Source organism: Lathyrus oleraceus, chromosome 5, assembly GCF_024323335.1.
Source record: "Lathyrus oleraceus cultivar Zhongwan6 chromosome 5, CAAS_Psat_ZW6_1.0, whole genome shotgun sequence".
NCBI lineage: Eukaryota > Viridiplantae > Streptophyta > Magnoliopsida > Fabales > Fabaceae > Lathyrus > Lathyrus oleraceus.
Genome location: NC_066583.1, coordinates 131,569,988 through 131,591,340, shown reverse-complemented (window position 1 = coordinate 131,591,340; position 21,353 = coordinate 131,569,988). Strand labels below are relative to the sequence as shown.

The window sequence follows — 21,353 nt, the reverse complement described above, 5'->3', positions numbered from 1 at the left end:
TTCGACACTAGCCTCTTCATTAACTTGACATCAAAAATGCATTTTACATGGTGACCTTAAAGAGGAAGTATATATGGAGAAACCACCTGAATTTGTTGCTCAGGGGGAGTCGTCGACTATGGTTCGTAGGCTAAATAGGTCTCTTTATATTCTTAAGCAATCTCCTAGAGCTTGGTTTGGCAGATTCGACATTGTAGTACAACAATTTCGTATGGTTCGTAGTGAAGCTGATAATTCTGTATTTTTTCGTCACTCATCCCAATGATGTATTAATCTTATTGTGTGTGTAGATGATATTTTCATAACTGGTAGTGATCAACAGGGAATACTTCAGTTGAAACAACATCTCTCGAATCAATTTCAGACAAAAGACCTTGGTAAATCCAACTATTTTTTGGGTATTGAGGTAGCTCAATTTAAAGATGGTTTGGTGATTTCTCAGTGGAAATATGCTATGGATATTTTAGAAGAAACAAGTTTGTTGAACGGTAAACCAGTTGATACTCCTATGTATCCAACTTTCAAACTCCCACCCAATTATGGAGAGCCTCTATCTTACTTTGAAGGTATATGAGATTGGTTGGAAAGTTAAATTATATCATTGTCACACGTCTGAAAATTTCTTTTGCAGTTAGTGTGGTAGGCTAGTTCTTATATTCTATTTGCCAAGAACACATGAACGTTGTTATTCGGATTCTGGGATACTTCAGAGGTGCTACAAGAAAAAGGTCTCATTTATGATGATAAAGGACATACTCATAAAGTTGGATATTGTGATGTTGATTGGGTAGACTGGCCTATTGATAGACGATCCACCTCTGGGTATTATGTACTTGTTGGAGGAAACCTGATATCCTAGAAAAGTAAGAAACAAAATGTAGTTGCAAGATCAAGCGCTCAGGCATAATATAGGGCTATGACACTAGTAACATATGAGCTTGTTTGGTTGATGCAGCTGCTCAAGGAACACTAGTTTGAAGAAGCAAACCCAATGATATTTATTTGTGATAACCAAGTTGCATTGCATATTGCTTTGAAACCAATTTTCTATGAAAGAACCAAACATATTAAGATAGATTGTCACTTTGTCAGAGAGAAAATCGAATTAGACGACGTCATCACAAACTTTGTCAACTTTAATGATCGATTGACGGATGTGTTTACAAAATCCCTAGGAAGTCTCAAAACTAATTATATATGTGACAAACTTGGTGCATTTGACTTATATGCTAAAGCTTGATGGGGAGTGTTGATATTTATATATGTAAAGAGTATTTTTATATAGAAAAGTCTCACGTCGATTATAACATGTAATTAGTTATAAATTTCTCTATATATAATAGAATCTTTGTAGTGCTATTTAGACGTAAAATTTATTCAAATATTATTTTAACAATATGTTTTAAAGAGTAAAGCTACTAATATAAATATTTTTTAAATTAAAAAATCAAAATGAATCATGAAGTCAACTTAGGAGACTAACAATATTAAGCATTTCTTATATATTAGTGTGTTGACAATTATCATAAATAGAATGAAAAAATTGATGCAAATAATATTAATTTAATAATATAATTAAAAAAATTAATTTTATTAAAAATTATATTAAAATAATATTTTTACAAATAAGTCCAATATTTTGAGATGGAGGGAGTAATGATTCCTTAATGAGGTAGAGTGAGTTATAAGTGTTTGAAAAATTAACCTAGTATAGTACTATCAAAACATAAATTAATTCATTAAGTATTGAAGCTATATCATAATCTAATTAAATTACAACATAATTAAACACACACATCACGGACTTTTCTAGCCTAAGGTAAGGCATATATGTAGACCATCAAAAAGTCCATGTTGATTAATTATGATTCATAATAACCTAAAATGTCAACTTTAATCAAGCATTACTATAGACTTGTAGTAATTCACATAGACTTGTAGTACATAGAGATAGAGCCTAATTAACACATTTCAATTTCAACTAGGTATTGAAGTTATTAGCCACAAATGCTATTATTAGAAAAAAAGATTAGTACACAATAGTTAAACTGCTACACACATTACCCTCTCCATTATAATTACCACAAAGAGAAGATTATAAAATAAATTAAGCAAGAAATTAAAATTAATTTTGTCAAGTTGATTGATAAGCCAATTCTTGTTGAACTGTCCTTAATAGTTGATTCACAGCAGCCGCAATTTCATCCACACTATTCAGCTGACTCCCCTCCTCTACCTGCTCCAATCAACCCATAAAAAATTAATTAAAATTAAGTTACTACTAATTACTAATTACTAATTAGTAATTAAAATGAATTAAATGGAGATCCCAAACGAACCTTGACACTGACTGAGTAAAGAACCATTTGATCAATAGTTGTGACATTAAGATGAAGAATGGTGAGTCTAAGATTTTGTAAGGCAAGAACAATTTTCATGAGATGTCCGGATTGTTTCTTAGAAAGTATTTTGATGTTGGCATGAGAATCTACCATGGTGACTTCAATGTCTGCTACAGCACATTGTTTTTGTTCCATAGTAACGTTGTTGTTATTGTTGTTGTGAGTTGTGTACTGAGGAAAAGTGAAAAACTCAGAAAAAGGTGGTCCATTTAAGGATATGTTTTCCTTTGTTTTCTTCTGGCCCCCCATCGACTGTAAAAGTTGTTCTAACTCTTTTACGAAGTTTATTGCTCCCCCAATAATTGAAGCTTGGTCGCCCTGGTTTTCAAATATATGATAAAAAGTTAATCTATTTTCCTCAAACAAGCTTAATTAAGTAATAAGTAAAGTATAGATTAATTAATTAATTAAATTGTGATTGAATTGAAACTGACCCTTTGAACATAAGAAGAAGGCATCAAAGATCGAAGCACGTTCAAGTACTCATTCATTTGTTTTCTACGATTTCTTTCAACTGTGATATGAGTCATCCTTTGGTTTTCAATTTCCTCTTTGTTCTTCGCACTTTTGATACGACGTCGTTTTCTCCGACACGTGGGAGTTTCTGTAGCTGCTTCCACTGTTGTAGAAGGAGGAGCTTTGATAGTTTGATCAACGGTGCAGATTTCAGGAGAAGAAGAGTGTGAATACTCCCATTGATCTTTAACCGAACAAGAATCCCAATTTGCATGGAGATTTTGTTGCTCTACTATGTTGTTGTTGTTGTTGATGATTCCTAGGAGAACATTCTCTTGTTCTTCAGCTTGTAAAGTACTAGTATTACCATAGTCATTACTTAATAAGTTGAAGTAATTATCCTTATAAGTATAATTGAATGGATCTTGAGGAAAAACAACGGTTTCAAGTGCCATTAAAACTGAAGAAAAATGATTCAAGAGTGAGAGAGGGGAAAGAAAAGAACATAAGAGTCTGAAAAGAGAAAACAAAGTGACCCTTTTTATTATGGTGTTGTTGTGAAGAAAGGTTTGAGGGGGTTTATAAATAGGATTGTATCAAAGTTTCAATCAAACGCACACAAAGACAAAAAGCTACAGCCTATTGCACGTGAGGTTTCATTGTAATTGTAGACCAATTCCCTTGACCACACCTAAAGAGAAATGAAACATACACCAATGTATAGAGATAGCTGACAGATAGATTCTCTTGCCACTTTATTCATTCCTTAATAATTTCTAATAATTATACTTATAATTAGATTAGTTTTCCTTCCATCCTTTCTAAGAGTAATGTTTTTTTAATTGTTTTTAAGGTATAAGTGTTTAATGTTGTTTAACCTTGATTTATCTTAATGGAGCAAGTTTTTTAGATTCACAAGGATTCTTATTTCCTTGGTTTAAAATAGGATGGTAGTTTAAAGAGTACTAGTATGGTGAAAGTGAATTGAGGTGTGATGATTAAAATAGGCACTTTGAATTAAAATTTTCTAAATATAATAGTATGATAATTTATTTATTCATTTTTTTCTTGTAGATTTAAAGATTCAAATATTTGGCTGAAACCAACCCCTACTTAGGATTTAGGTTAGAGATCTTAACACCAAAACAAAAAATAATATTTTAGAGACCACCAATAAAACAATGAAAATCAAATGTCAATATATATTTCAGAATCAAGGTGAACACTCAATCCTCTATATATTAATGAAGATGATGAGATTTTAAAACTAATTAGAGTATGTTTATGAGTTCACCCCTAATCTACATAGAAATTATTTTAAGGTTAAAAAACACTCATTTACTCACAATTTTTATAACACCCATTAAATATAACATTATTATGGACTCTGCAAATGGTCCTGACTATAGCGTGATAGAACATAACTAAATCACCCATAGAATTTGCCTTACCGTATAAAGAAAGGGAAGACGAGAAAAGAAGCTTATGATCACAAGAATGAATAACATGTCAATCCAATAACTATAAGATCATATACCACACTAATAAAGGTAACTCACAAGTGACAAAAAGATAGGAGATCGCCTTAACTGAATCCCCACATAAAGGACAAGAAACTAAGTTGAGATTTCATAATCTAATGTGTATTACCATGATGAAACTAAGTTGAGATTTGATGATTTAAATAGACAGCCTTTAGATTAGAATATCATTCCAGATAAATATAATTGTGGTAATATAGGTATTAATTTTGTATTGGTATGTCTAAGGACATTAAACTGCGATATGATCAACCATCTAAGTAGGAGTCTCACCAACACCCTAGAAAGTATCCATCAATTGATGGTCAGGCTTGAAGTGATCTCAGATAAGGTCGGAGGAGCCCACCGCAACCATATATGGTAAGCTATCCATCAATTGTTTAGTGAGCTATCATATATGGTTAATTATAATTGTTTGGTAAGCTATCATATATGGTTAATTATAATTGTTCCTACTCTTGTAACTACACTATTAATGATTATGTTACTTTGGAAGAAAATAATCATTTCTACTTCCAAGAATTGTTACAAAAGAGTACATGGGTTACAAGAAAATAGTCATACAAGTTCCCAAGAACAAACTTTATTTTCTACCAAGTGTTGCATAATCTCCTCAACTCCCTATATATAAATCATACACGGCCAATGTTTTTCAAAGTTTTTCCTTATCCCCCTTTGATATTTTCAAGAATTGTTCAAATTTCAAGAACACACTCTTAAGAATTTACCATTGTCTATCTAAGATTACCACTAGGATTCTCAAACCTTTCTCTCTATCTTCACCTCTAAAGTTCTGAAAGTTGTGATAGCAAGCATACAATAGATACATATTTATAACTACTGAAATCCAACAAATCCATAACAAGCCCAAAATATAACCCATAAATTTTCCGATGAACCCATAACCATTGTCGCTTCAACGCCACCAGCTCTGTCGCCAGTATTCCACCATATCGGTTCCACCTCGATCCCCACTCGGGGCTATGCTACCTTTGTTGACTTCCACGATAATCTCTACTTTCTTCTATCACTAAATGTATTATTTTTCTCTTCATCACTTAAGGTTTTAAGGCATAGTTCAACAATATCCACCTTGACTTAAAACTGTGATGATGTCAATTTATCCATCAACTTCCTTGCTCCTCTCTTCCCATACATTGAACAATTTTTATCAATTTCAAGCCTCTCTTGAACCTTTATCTTTCCACTTGCATCCATTTAACAAGCCCACAAGTATGGTTCTTAAACCATGTTTGACTCCACCTACTTTTGAATGCCTCCCTGAAGGTATCTGTTTCCAATTTTCACGACTCTTCAGCCACATTTAAATCATAACACCCAAGGCCTTTGTAGTACAATCTCCCTTTGGGATTGTACAATCTTCGTCCTAGCCTTATCACAAATCAAATTATAATTAGTCAAAATTATGTTCCTCAGGGGACAAATGTTGGAACTACTTGTCTAACTTCTTAAACCAGTTTAAAAGACAGTTTGACAATAATAATAAATCAATGCAGAAAGCTGTAAAAATACAAGAGAATGGTAATCCAGTTCGATGAAACCACACCTACGTCTGAGGGAAATCTACCTAATAAAGGAAATTCACTACTTCGAATTAGAACAATTAGTCTTATAAGAACCTTCAAACCCTATGAGGTTATATACCTCTCCCTAATCCTAGTGATTTTCTATTTAGGTCTCCCCCCTAAATAAGCGAACCCACTCACTTTCTTTTATCACTAAACCCTAATGATCAACCTCAATAACAAATCTATTTATTGTTGAATTTACAACTCAATTGAGATAACCAATTATGTCAAGTTACTAAAACACAGTGGTGTACAACAAATATTTAACACTAGTCTAGTTATGGCATTAACGTGAAATACAAGAAACAGACTTAACCTAAGACCCTAAACTTTCTATTTTGCTTCATACTCTTTAAGGCATGACAGAGTCTTTATTTATAGCAATCAATTATGGGATTTCCTCCTTTGGATAATGATCTGATTTCGTCCAGAAATAGTGGAGATTTTTGTGAGATATGTTGCTCCAAATCAGCTCCACAAAATATGATTTAATTTGAATTGAATTCAAGTTTAAATCACATTGATTTAAATTTAACTAATTAAAATAAATAAAAAATCATATTTCTAAAAATAGCTATAGTATTTGTTGCACACATCATCAAAACACATTCCATGTAACTGAAAAATGCATGCACATAGCAACAACCTTGTTTTGTAGACAAGGGACATATGTTGCACACATGTTGGGACATCGGTTCCCACATGTGTCCTTCTTCTCCAAAACAACTTGAAACACCAGTTTTGTTTTACTCCTTTAGTCATAGACTTGGATTTACTCTTGGAATTTTTAACATCTGGTTGTTCATCATATTCAATCTCTTTATCTATACTCACTACTTCTTTAGCTCTCACTTGAGAGTCTTTGTCCTGAAGTTTAGACACACTTTTAATAAGCTTATGCATGATATGGGCAATGGGAACCTCATCATCATCATCATCATCAGACTCTTCATTTATTTCATCTTGCTGCTTTTCTTCTTCAGTTTGGGGTTCTTTATTCCTATTTTCTTTATTGAAGTCAATGTTTCCCTTAGGTGTCTTACTAGGAACCTCACCTTCAGCATGTTGATGGTTATCCTTGAAGATATCATCAGTATAGTCTTCATAGGAGACATAGTTGTCATTGACAATGTCATCAAAGAACTTATCAAACACAAGTGTATCAACGGGGTGACCATCAACCATAACAGGATTGACACTAGAGTTTGTCTTGTCCTGTGATTCATTAGTGGATTTGGGAAGTTGATTAATAGGAACGGAAGAAGGTTCAACCTGAGGTCAAACAGATGTTGGAACGAATGCTTCATCCTTTTGTTCAATAGGTGAGTCAACAAGTGTTTCGGCATGCGATTCCACATGAGAATCCTTAAAAATGGTTTCAACATGACCAACACTTTTCTTAGTGGGATAAGACACATATTCCTCATTAGTAGACACAAATTTAGTAGTATTGTGTACATGCACAGAAGACAAATTTTTAGTGGTACTAACATTTCCATATGATAACTTCTTCTTATTGATAGTACTCTTTGTTCTTTTACTTGCGATGCCATCAGGAATTACCATCCTTGGAGGTTTTGGGTTCAGAAACATATTGGGTTCATCATCATTGTCACTGGAATCAAGAACCCTAACTTTATTTGATGTTTCTTTCTTCCCTATTTCAACTCAAATAATCTTAGCCCCAAATTTATTTGTAACAGGCTTGGGTTCAGCAGATGAAACATCAATAGTCTTTTGGCTCATTACGAATCTTGGTTGAGGATAATGAGGGAGAACAAATGTGCTAGCACAACAAACAGGGGAAGTTATGTTTCTCTTACGTGTGAGGAAAGAGTTTATGTGAAAGAGTTTTGAACTTAAAGCGATATCTCTTATTTTAAGCACAAAAATGATCACATGAGAGAGAAAATTTCCATTTAGACTTGCATGCCTCCTTTGAATTTAATTCCATTTTATTTCATCCAAGCAAACACTAATTACACCCTTTAGTAATCCAAGCTTAACATTATCTAGTGTCTTGACCAAATATTTCTTAGATGCTTAACTTGTGGGTTAGGAAGGTATGTGAACCTTTCCACAAGACTCCCTTTTAATTTTAGACTGAAGGTGTTGAACATAATGCTCCAACATTTCGTCTAACATACCTAACTCTAAGTCATATAGGGTGTCATTTATTTCACCCAGACCTTTAATTTTAGAAGATTCACTGAGATTCATAGAGGGTAACTTCACACTTTTAGGTAAGGTATGATGTTGGAGCAACTTGTGAAATATCTTGCCTATTTTGCACGACTTACAGTTTCTTATGGATATTGTCTCTTCCATGATCTCAACCTTGGAAGGGGTTTTAGAATTCCATATATAACAATTGTATTTGTAACTTGAGCCTTTCATCATCACCTTTTGAGCTTTGCTAGAGACACTACATTCTGAGTTATTGTAGTTGACATACAAATATTGATCACATAATTGACTTATGCTGATTAAGTTATTGGTCAATACTTCAACCAAAACCATATTATCAAGGTAAGGGAGACCTACATAAACCATTTTCCTATGCCCTTGATTTTTCTGCTTGTTCCATCACCAAAGGTGACATAGTTATTAGTGTATGGTTTCAACTCTTCAAGATATGTATTTTCTTTTGTCATGTGTCTGGAGCATCCACTATCAAGGTACCAATCTTCACTGGAAGAACCTCTAAGAGATATATGAGCTATGAGACAAGTGACCAGTTTCTTGGGTTTCCACAATTTCTTTGCTTGAGGTTTCTTCCCTTTCCTTGTGTTAAGCTTTGGTTGACTATAAGACTGAGGATATCCATACAGTCTATAGCAAAAAGGTATTATATGACCATATCTTCCATAGTGGTGACACCCCAAAGATGATTCCTTGATGCCTTTGTTGTGAGGGGACACATTTTAAGCAGGATGCTAGGACATGTGGTCCTTCATCAGAAACTCAGATTTCTTTTCAAGAGTAACAAACCTCTTAGAGTGAAGTTTGACCTTTTTGTTCATCGAGCTATAGTCAAACCCTATATTATTTTATCCAATCTCCAAGATCTCATCTAGCATACCAGAACCATTATTCAACATATGAGTAAATATTGTCATATTGTCAAGTTTGGACTTTAACAATGTGAGTTCCTCTTCCAGACTTGCAATGGTTGAACCAACTTATCTTTTTCAAGGAGTAGAAAACTTATAGTCTTCTTTTATTTCTAATATCCCAAACAAGATTCATTCCATTAAATGAGTAGTTCTTTATATGTTTCCGCAAGATCTTTTACCGGTATCTCTTCATCCATAGACTCACGATAATAATCATATTTCCCAGTAAAAGCCATCACTTTATCGGCTATTTATCCTTCACTATCATCATCAGATTCGGACTAAGTGATTTATAATCCTTTTTTTTTCTATTTCTTTAGAAAAGTAGGACATTTGGTTTTAATGTGTCCAAATCCTTCACATTCATAACATTTTATTCCTTTGTCTATGTTCAGGGGACTGATGTCTGACACATTGTCTGAGACATTTGTCCTCCATCTTCTGTCCAATTTATTTAAAAAGTTGTTAAACTTTCTCCTAACAATGGCTATAGCATCTGACAAACTTTCTCCACCTTGATATTCATCCTCTTCAGTATTGGACACAAAAGTTATACTTTTGTTCTTATTTTCAGATCTATCATTCAAGGCATCTCAAAGGTTTGTAAAGAACCAATGAGATCATCAATTTTTATGTTGCCGAGGTCTTGGACTTCTTATATTGCAGTTACCTTCATATCAAACTTCTTTGGAAGAGATCTTAGGATTTTTCTTGGCAAGATTTTCTTCAAACATCTTCTCTTCTAAGGCCAATGAGGTGTTGGAAATATCTCTAAGTATGATGTTGAAATCAAAGATAGATTCATCTTCATCCATTATTAGATTATCAAACTTTGTAGTAGGGAGCTGAAGCCTTGACATTTTAACCTTGGATGTGCCTTCGTGAGTAGTTTTGAGAATTACTCATTCATCTTTGGCTTTAGTACATGTGTTGATTAATCTAAACATGTTCTTATCAACACCATTGAAAATAACATTCAAAGCTTTGGAGTTTCTAAGAGCTTTAATATCTTTTATATCAGTCCATTCAAATTTTGGCTTTAATCTTGATGTACCTTCTTAGAAACATTGACAAGGCGTTTCCTTCCTTTTATCACAACCATCCATGTTTTGTTGTCCATGGATTTGAGAAAAAGCAACAATTTTTGTTTTCTAATAATCATAATTTATGCCATCCAAAACCACGTGGTCTATTGACAGTCCCTTCATCCTTAGTGTTGTCCATTTGAATGGAAAATATATTCCCTGAAGCTCACCCAAACAGAGTAGGGTATTTATTCTAATACCAATTGAAATTTTATTCCTCAAATTACAGATGTTGGACCATATGTTGGGACAACTTGTCCAGCTTCTTAAACCAGTTTAAAAGACAGTTTGACAATAATAATAAATCAATTCAGAAAACTATAAAAACACAAGAAATTGATAACCCTGTTTGGTGAAATCATACCTACATCTACGGGAACTCTACCCAAGAAAAGAAATTCACTACTTCGAATTAGAATAACTAGTCTTACAAGAACCTTCAAACCCTATGAAGTTATATGCCTCTCCCTAATCCTAGTTATTTTCTATTTAGGTCTCCACCTAAATATGAGAACCCAATCACTTTCTTTTAATACTAAACCCTAGTGATCAACCTCAATAACAAATATATTAACTATTGAAAATTTACAACTCAACTGAGACAACCAATTATACCGAGTTGCTGAAACATAGTGGTGTACAACAAAGATTCAACACTAATCCAGTTATGTTATTAACATGGAATACAAGAAACAGACTCAACCTAAGACTCTAAACTTTCTTTTCTGCTTTATAACCTTCAAGGCATGACTGTGTCTCTATTTGTAGAAATCCATTATGGGTTTTTCTCCTTTGGATAATTAACCGATTTCTTCCATAAATAGTGGAGATTTTATTGAGATTTATTGCTTCAAATAGGCTCCACAAAATATGATTTGATTTGATTTAAATTCAAATTTAAATCACATTGATTTAAATTTAACTAATTAAAATAATCAAGCAAATTATATTGCTAAAAGATATTAACAATATTTGTTGCACGCTTTAGCAAAATACATTCCATGTAACTGAAAAAGGCACGCACATAGCAGCAACCTCGTTCTGCAGACAAGGGACAGATGTTGCACACATGCTTGGACATTGGTTCGCACATGTGTCATTTTTCTCTAAAATACCTTGAAACACTATTGTTTTTTTTATAATGCAATAAACCAAAAAGAAATAACAATTAGAGTCATGTGTAGTTATTCCATCATTACTTCTAGTATCCATAGTAAGCACCTCCACTTCAAACCAAGTCTTATTCACCATAATTTATAAAAGCTTCATACCATTGTCTTTACTTTTCTTCCCGTGAAGATACTCACTGAAAGTAATACATCTATGATAGATGAACATTGATCCTCCTGGTTCCATTTCAAACATCTTATAACCCTTCATACCTCTTGTATAGTCATTGAAGACACAATCTATAACTTTATCATTATGCTAGATTAGCTTAATTTGATGAATAGGAAAAGTTTTGATGACCTTCTACATTGATTAGGTTATATTGTTTCCACTCTAAACCTCCATAAGATTTTGGAAGTCTATTCTTGTAAATTAACATTTGCAAACTAGTTAAGTTACTTTGGCATCATCCTTGCCACATAAACTCAATAAGAATTCAGAGTTCACATGAATTTTATCCCTTGTCTTTTGCAAAATTCATTAAAGTGCTTTTAAACAACCTTCAGGCATCCACCATGCCTTCGTCTCAAATTTCAAAACTTGTTCTTGTCATGAAATTCTTCACTACCTGATGATGAATGAACAACAACATTGGAACCTTCTAAAATGTATAAATAACGTATTTTAGACCCTTTAACTAAGATTACTTCACCATGAGAAATATTCAACACATCATGTACAAATTTGTATTGGTCAAAAAGTATAGGTGTGCATGGTATCCCTACACGGGCAGGGGATTGTCACGGTGAGAATAAGAGATCAAGCTATTGTATTAACTTGAATCACAAAACATTGAATGTTTAACACCGAACTTTAATTTACCCAGAGGAAAGTGAAAAGATCGAATAAAACCCTCATTGTGCAATGTAAAAACAATGCGAATAGATCTAAGGTTCGTGGGTTGGTTATACTAAGGGAAGGTATTAACATCCTAAGTATCTATAATATCCTATAGGAACCTTTTGAAAGTATTTGTGTTATGTTATTATTTGTTTGCTATTGTTTAGAAATGTTTTATTGGTAAGGACCTAAAGGTTTTATTAAGTTTGCTCGCCAAAACTTCGCAGTCATGTGCCTACGTATCCTTATAAGGATGGAATCAGAGCAATCGTAGTTCACCTAACTAAGGGTGAAAGAACACTCGATAGTGATCAAGGTTTCAAAGGGGGAAGTAAGTGTTCATAACAAACACACTTACAAGAGTTACAAACTCTTACTTAAATCTAAGTTGAAAGTGAAAATGACTCTAACAAGGTCAAAGGGGAACTAGGGATTGCTAAACTACCTATGACATTAAGTCAATAAAGAGTTCTTTCCCTTGGATTTGGGAAAAAAAGATAGACAAAAGATAAGTAAGATGTTCAAGCATGAAGTCTACAAAGATAAGCAAATGATAAAGAAATATGTTCAAACATGACATCGAAGGTAAACAAATGGTAAAGAAAGATGTTCAAGCATGACATCAACAAGGACAAACAAGGATGAAGAAGATGTTCAAGCATGACATCCACAAAGGTAAACACATGATAAAGAAGATGTTCAAGCATGACATCTATAAAGATAAGCAAATAATAAAGAAAGATGTTAAAGCATGATATCAACAAGGACAAACAAGGATGAAGAAGATGTTTAAGCATGACATCCACAAAGGTAAGCACATGATAAAAAAGATCTTCAAGCATGACATCAACACAAAGATATGGAAGCATGATCATAGTAATATCAAGCATGGTATGTAAACACATATGTACAACATGTTAACATGAACAAAGATACAACAACGTCAATCAAAGATGTATAAAGTTAACATGAATCTAAATGACATGGATATATCATCATGAAGAAACAAAGATGAATGACATAACATTGCATGAATATGTATATGCATGAAGTAAGACATTGTTTAGAAATAACATCAAATTAATCATGAAAATAAGTTAAGGTATTCAAGATATGCATGTTAAGGTTCAATATGATCACAATCAAAGGTTCAACATCATACAAAAGGTTGGAACATGTAAGCATACAAGTCATACAAAGACATGTTATCATAAGTTTAATGCATTTGCAAACACATAAACAAAGACAAATACAAGCGCACACATGCACACAAAGGTTCAATAAGACATGAAATAATGACATGTCAATCATGGATCAATGGAAAAATAAACACACAAAAGTTCATGGCATAGTAACAAAGTTCAAAGCATATAAACATGTAAACATACATTAAAGTAAGTCAAAATTAGTTCAAAAACCAAGAGGCACATATTAAAAACATCAAACAAAATTCATATATGATGCATAAAATTCGTACAAGTCATGGTGATCAAGAAAAATTAAAGTATCAACCAAAGGTCATTTGAAACCCCAAAAACAATCCTAAAAAGGTACCAAATTTGGACAAGCATAAGTATGTGAAAAATAAATCAATTTTGGAATTTCTTTTCACCATCATAAAATAGACAAAAATATGAACACATAGCAAAAAGAGTGTCTCAAAAAGGCTTAGGGATCATCAAGTTATGAGCCTTTGAATTTATGAAAGAAAAAAAAATAGGCAAAAAAATATAATGAATAAAATGGGTCTGGGGCGAGGGGGATTTGAAACCCAGCCCTTTTGCACACACAAAGCCTTAACATACACGCTTCAACCATTGGGGTGGTGATACATCCAGTATTTTATTTACATTCATTAATATATATTTTAAAACAAGACCTAAGATGACAAGGTCAGCGCCACGTCATCATCACTAACCTCACACTCTCTCACCTCGTTTCAATTTCTTTTCAATTTTTCCTCAAACTTCCAATAACCATAAGTCTCTCAATTTTCCATGAAATTAAAAATCATAAGAACCTAAATTGCTCTATTTTTCACAAGGAATCTAATGGTATCATTATCTCATCTTAAAACTAAATGTACAAAGTGTGCCAAGGGAAAAACCAGAACTGCACTTTTAACTTTCTAACAATAAAATCTCAATGTATGAGCATGGTATAATGCATACGGTACCAAACATACAACAAACACACTATGTACTACACTTTTACTTCGATAAATATTCAAGAATGAGGCATGCACAAGATTTTTCAAGTGTAAGTGCACTTACCTATTGGAGAAAGTCCAATGCCTCTTCTACTGGTTACAGATGAAAACTAATGATCTGGTGAGCTTGCTTGGACCCTAAGGAAGCCGTTTGAATGCTCACTTGTGCTTGAGAACCCCTGGATTCTTTTGACCAGCTCAACTTGCAAGTGTGCAAAGTGAGAGTTGGAAAATGATTATGGAGGTGTTACAATTGTGTTTTAATGGTTTGAACAAATTCTATTTGATGTTTAGAAGGTGTTTGGATGGTTGGTTTGAAGAATTTTCAACAGAAATGGAATTTGGAAGTTTAAGGTTTGGAAGTTGCAATAATGGAGTTTTGGATGCAATTCTTGGGGTGTTGAGTTCTGAGGCTTGGACCTCTATTTATAGAGGCTCTAGAGGGCTCAAGTAACTTACAGAAATTGATCTTAGTTCAATTTGAATGGTGGTTTGGATGTTTGGTTTCATTTTGCACAAAAATGCAAGTTGACTTCATGATGAAAAGGTGGAGTGAATCAAGGATCTTGGACATGCTTTTATGAAGTCTATGAGGTTGCTTCTAGATTTAGAGATTAAGTCTGATCAGAGGAAAAAAATTTAGAGGCCCAATGCAACAGTGGTTGGCAAAAGCTTGCTTTATGCAAATGGATATCAAGATTTATGCAAAATGTTCCAAAAATGGTGTTAAAGGCTCAATTCTTTATGTACTGCGCTTAGGAATTGTGTACTTATCTGATTATGGAGAGATTTGTACACAAAAGGACCTGTAATCAAGGGATTTTCATATTTGAAATAGTTTTCCTCCAAGAATTCATCATGAACATGACTTGAAATTCAAGTCTAGAACCCTAACTTCCCGATTTCGAAACTCATAGCTCATGCATGGGAAAAAATGTACTTGTACTTTTTGGAAAGCCCGAGGCATGCTCTATAACTTTCATGTTTTGAGTTTTTGCTGAAACAAAGTGGATCATAATGAAAACTGGCTCTAAAGTTTATTACTTTTTAAGGATCAAAGCTGACTTGAAAATTTTCTAAGTGTTTCAACTTGAGACACCAACTTCATGGCCTCATAACTCAAAATACTTGCATTTTTAGGGAATCAACCCTCTAGTAAAAAGTTGAAGTATGGAATAAGAGCTTTCATTTATGATTTGACGCAAAGAAAATGGCTTCTTGGATTAGAAGTTATGGCTTTGGGATGTTTGCCACTTTTGACATGAAATTTGGATACTTAGTGAAATTTTCAATGTCTTCAAGATTTCCCTTTTTGCAAGTAACCTCAATTATCTTGATTTTTCTTGATCAAATTCATCAATTAAACATATCTTCATGAAATTTAACTTGAGAAGTTCATATTTTATCATAAATCTCAAAAGTCAAAGGTTTAACTTTGTAGTGCATTGGTTGTGTATCAGATGAATTTGAATTTCTTGATCTTCAAGGAATTCAAACTCTTGATCCAATTGAACATCATGGATGGGCTCTAAGGATGTAATTGAGTGTTTTTGGTCATTTCTCAAGGCTTGAGATCATGTCTTGATCGAAATTCTCAGATGAAATTGAATGTTGCTGAGAAACCCTAATTGCTGAGCCAAATGAAAGTGAAGCTTGATGCACTTGTGATTAGGCCATAATACACTTATTTGTTGACGGAGAGAGATCTCTTGAGTGTATTATAACTTGATTTATTGATGATCAATCCAAAACTTTGACTGATCAATCCTTTGAGCTCTTTGAGGGAAACCTTAATTCACAAATGAAACAAAACTAGGTATATCTTGATCTTGAGGTTAGATATGCATGAATGATGTCTAGGATGCAAATGATTATGAAATATAGGGGTAAAATTTGGGATGTGACATGGATACTCAGAGGCTTTAGTAAATGGAGGTGGTTTAGCGCTTTCCTGCGGCGGCGAGAAGCCCTATTCGACGATGTTTATGGTGATGAGAGACTTTATATTATGCGTGTATACTGGTTAACTTATTACACCCTATTTCCCTTGAAAGGATCAAATATTTATATAGGCTCTTGGGCCCGAGGTTTAGGAAACCTTAAGAAGTGGTAATCATCCCCCCTTGACTAGGGGAGGATTTTGACGACCTGTTTTCCCAAAAGTTCTGGTATGACATGTTCTTATATGTCCAATGGGGAGATAAAGGTAATATACATGTCATCTAACCTAAAGGTGAGTCCTCGTACTCCCTAAAGGCAACTCTCGGGCGGGTCCTCACTAGGCAAGGACCCCAGTGTCGCCCCTATTTGGGACTTTCATGAATATAACACTACATACTCTAATGCAATAACTTAGATTATTAAAAATGCTTATGGATAAAAAAATTGTCTAAGATCTGGAACATACCTCATGTTGTGAAGAAGAAACTCATGATCATCAAACATTTTAAGTTTTATCATACCAATACCATGAACCTTGCAAGCCTTATTTTCACCAAGGAGAACTATTCCACCTTGCTCCAGCTTCAAAGTTTCAAAGTATTCTTTTATTTGATACTTGTGATAAGGGAAATCTGAGTTCATGACCAAACCCTCTTCAGTCTCCAACCCCGACATCACTAATGCACTATCACACTTATAACTTTCCTCATTGGAGGGAAATGCAATCTGAATAAAATCTTCATTGTCAATTTTCTCGGGACAATCCTTCTTAAAGTGACCAGGTTTCTGAAAAATAAAGAATTTTGTCCTTGACTTGTTAAACTTTTTTGATTTAAACATGCATCTATGCTTACGTCCTCCTCTTTAGACACTTAAGCCATCACCACTATCGTGAATATCCAAATCTTTCACCTTTGAAAATTCTTTGGATCTCAAAGCCGCTTAGCCTTTATCCAAAGTAATAATACCCTTCTTATAATAAAGAAGGACATTCTTAATGTGCTCAAAGGACCTGCGTAATGAGCTAAACAAGAGAATAGTCTTATCCTCATCTTCAATCTTCAACTCAGTATTCTCAAGATCATCATTAATCTTGTGAAATTATCTCCACTGGTCCATTATGGATTTGTTCTCTACCATTCAAAATTAATAAAGTTATTGTTTTAGACACAACTTATGAACCAAAGACTTAGTCATATACAATGATTCAAAATTTTCTTACATCGAAGCCACAATTTTCTCCCCTAGAAACTTCCCTTAGAACTTTATCCCTGAAACACATGATAATTTCACTTTTAGCCTTATCCATCATCTCAGTCTTCTTTCCTCTTGTTAGGAATGCATGAATTGATGATTCACCATTCAATGTTTCAACACACTTCTCTTGAGTTAAGATGACTTGCGTATTCACTTTCTACAACCTAAAATCACTGTCTCTGGAAAACCTCTCGATTTTCCATTTAGAATCCATAGTGCTCACTTGTAAACAACTTATTTGTCCCACGGTGAAGGCCACTTATTGTGAAATTGATATAATAATTAAAAGCACTTCAGCTAAATAATTCATAGTTCAATTGCACCAAATAGTTTGATGTATGGGGACAAAGAATAATGACAACCAAAATAAATGAACTTCAATAATAATTAAATGACCTTCGATAACAAATAAATGACCTTCAGTAAGACACTAATTTAACTTTGCAGAAGAAGATAAAGTAAAGACAGTAAACAACTAACTTGTTTACCTTTTTCGATCAAACGATATACTATAGGGAGAGAGCATCTCCTGATTCAATATGCTTCCAAGAGTTTTAAAAAATATTACCAATGAGTTGCATAAAATAATCACTCAAAAGAACATACCATATTTTTCACCTAAGTGTTTCTAAATTTTTCCAACTCTTCATATATGAACCACACAAGCTCAAGATATTTAGAAGTATTTCTCAATCCCCCTTAAATATCTCCAATGATATTCCAAATTCCAAGAAATTACGATTATCCTTGTATCTTTAATATAACCACTAACATTCTGAAACTCTTATCTCTTTCTTCATCTTTAAAGTTGTAAGGTTGAGATAGTAGGCATGTAACAAATATAACGGTTAAATCCAACGAATCTATAACAATCCCAAAGCATAATCCATAAACAAATGGATACACGTACTAAAATAACGAAGCCTAATACACACAAGCCGGTAAAACTGATCCGAGCTCCAGCAAACCGAACTGTCTGTTGAACCCATACCCACTATCGTGATGCCACCACCGGCATCCCGCCACGCCGACTTCATCGTGAGCCTCACTCTGCATTATGCCGCATTTGTCGACTTCCTAATTGATTTTTAATCTCTGCAATTTTGAAATATTTTTTTCTCTTTCACTTAAGATTTTAAAGACTAATTCAATATAAGAATGAAGAATTTCATTTTGAGAGATTAAAGATAGGTTAAATTCAATTTTAAACATGTGTATTGCTGCATGTCAGTTAATTAAGTATATAATCAAATAATATTTATTTTAAACCTATTGTGTTAAGTCAGTTGTCATGTTATTATTAAGAGAGTAACATATTCTTCTCCTAAACAAACATATTCCTCTTCATTCTCCAACAAATGCTTTGAAGACAGACGATTGTTATTGTTATCATAAAAAATATCAATCTTCAATCTCCTTCGTGAACACCGTATCCTCAATTCCACCAATACCAGTATTAAATTATCATACATAAGGAAAAAAATAATCAAAGTAAAACATGAAAACAATACCATAAATAATCAGAGTTATGCAACAACAAAAAAATGGTTGTTGGCAAAGAAATAAAAAATTACCTATACTCTACAACACTATGCAAATGTAAACTACCCAAATTCAACTTTCTCTTCTTACTCTAAGATTTATAATTATTTTTTTTTAAAATAAAACATATGAAAATATATATACTACATATAAACTATTAAACTTTAGAATAAAATAATTATAACTTGGATGCATGTGGTGGATCTGGGTTCATATGGTAATAATAGGGTGGTAGTAAAGTACATGAAAAAGAGAAAAAAGACGAAAAGTTTGTGGATGAATCGCAGATTCAGAGAAGGATCCTTTTTAGCAGAAGAAAGAAAGAAAAAATAGACAATAAAAAATAAAAGAACAGGAACAAAACAGGCAAGTTCAGAGGAATCCATGTGACCATACACAGGGGCCATTTGGTAATCACCTACGATGTTTCCCTTCCCAAGAATCTTGTGTGTTTTCTGTTTTTCTCTTATTCGCAATTCAAGGAGTATATACATAATACTTTAATATTTCATGTTAATGTTTCTCCATATTTTAATTTTGTATTCTCGTTCTTAGTACCATCTACTGCTTCAGTCTTTTAAAGCATAGTTACAAGTTCTATTTCATCATCATTCATGTCTTCGCATCTTCATTGCATTGTTAACTAGTAAAATCATATACAAGGAATGTAGCACAATCATTTCATGTAAAATATCATTAACGTCCATTCTTGCTTACAATATAATCTTAGAAATTTGAATTTTAAACGTGTCAACTTAATTAGAATCCAAAATGATCGAATTTGATTTTTAAATCCATCATCAAATTACTCTCTCTAATTGATCTTTTTCTATTAAAAAAAATCAAATTTAATTTTTGAAATTGATAATTCACTATTATCAATTACACTTTTATCAAAATTACTCTTAAATAATTATTTCAAAAAAAAATTAAAAAAATAAAAATAAAAAAAGAATTATTATTTAAAAGAAAAATAATAATAATGAATCTATGTTAAAATTTTAAAAATAATATTCAAAAAAGAATGGAGGGAGGGAGTAACAAATATGATTGTACCCCCTTACACTCTACCACAAGATTTCGTTCTCCAACATAGGTTACATATTCATTGCCTACCACAGCCACTAGTATGATAACCTAAGGTATTATGGCATTGCTAGTATGTTATTGTATAATTTTAATGAATTAACATTAGAATATATTCCTTGAATTGAGAATTTATAGATAAATGAACTTGCTCAAAATGGGTTTGGATAAAAAATCTTAAGAAAACATTTATATAAGGTTATCGAGATTCAAAAAGCCATTCTAAAATTTAAATTTAAAGTCATGAATATCAATGAAATATAGCATGGAGATTGGATAATGAGTATTGTAGACTACATATATAATTTCTATTTGAACTATGATATGGAATTAAAATAAAAAGCACTATTATACACCATATTTGATGATAAGTTTTTTAAGCAAATATTTGATGGTCCTTTCACAAGATATTTATGAGAAAATGAGGTTGACATAACCCTATATGAAGTACGTGAAGGCTAGGATCACTTATCATTTAATAAATACCACTCAAGGCTCTTGGATTACTTATAAATATGACTTTATGCGTTAGCATGTACAAGTGTATGTAAGTATTAGATGATTATTATGATTTTGATGATAATAATACCGATAGTATGTACAAGTGTCTGTAAGTATTAGATGATTATTATGATTTTGATGATAATAACACCGTATGTCAAACAAAATTATACGATGACTCTATCAGATAAGAAAGATCAATGATCAAGATGTTCCCTAAAAGATCATGGTGTTCTTTGTAGGATCAAATATCGAGTCATGACATCCCCTATGGTGAAATGGTGTTCCGTGAAGTCCTTGTTGATCTTTGGTCTACTAACCTCTGAGGATGACATATAATCAAATAACTTATCTCAAGTTTCGTCAATCAAAAGAATCAAGTTTCATATTAAGTGTTAAATCAATGACGGATCAAGAATGAGAACTTTAAATTTCAAAGTTTTGAAATATAGGAAGTGTAAAAGCTCATTTAGTTTAGCGCTTAACATGTGTCTGAATGATCAGTTTAATGTAAACGTATAAGAGTAATTCTCGAGATACTAAGGTAGTTCACTTACACACTTAAATATGTTTTGAAGCATATGTCATTTGATCAACCACCTGAAAAATATTTTTATA

At 32.8% G+C, this 21,353-nt stretch overlaps 1 protein-coding gene across 1 annotated transcript; it reads right to left on the bottom strand.

The window, feature by feature from the left end:
• Positions 1–1,988: 1,988 nt before the first annotated feature.
• Positions 1,989–3,506, bottom strand: LOC127085495 (transcription factor bHLH94). Its single transcript, XM_051026011.1, has 3 exons — positions 2,837–3,506; positions 2,340–2,720; positions 1,989–2,236 (listed from the first exon to the last, which is right to left on the bottom strand). Exons 1-3 carry the CDS (start codon positions 3,311–3,313, stop codon positions 2,135–2,137), a joined length of 960 nt encoding a protein of 319 aa, XP_050881968.1. The 5' UTR covers positions 3,314–3,506; the 3' UTR covers positions 1,989–2,134.
• Between the last annotated feature and the right edge of the window lie 17,847 nt (positions 3,507–21,353).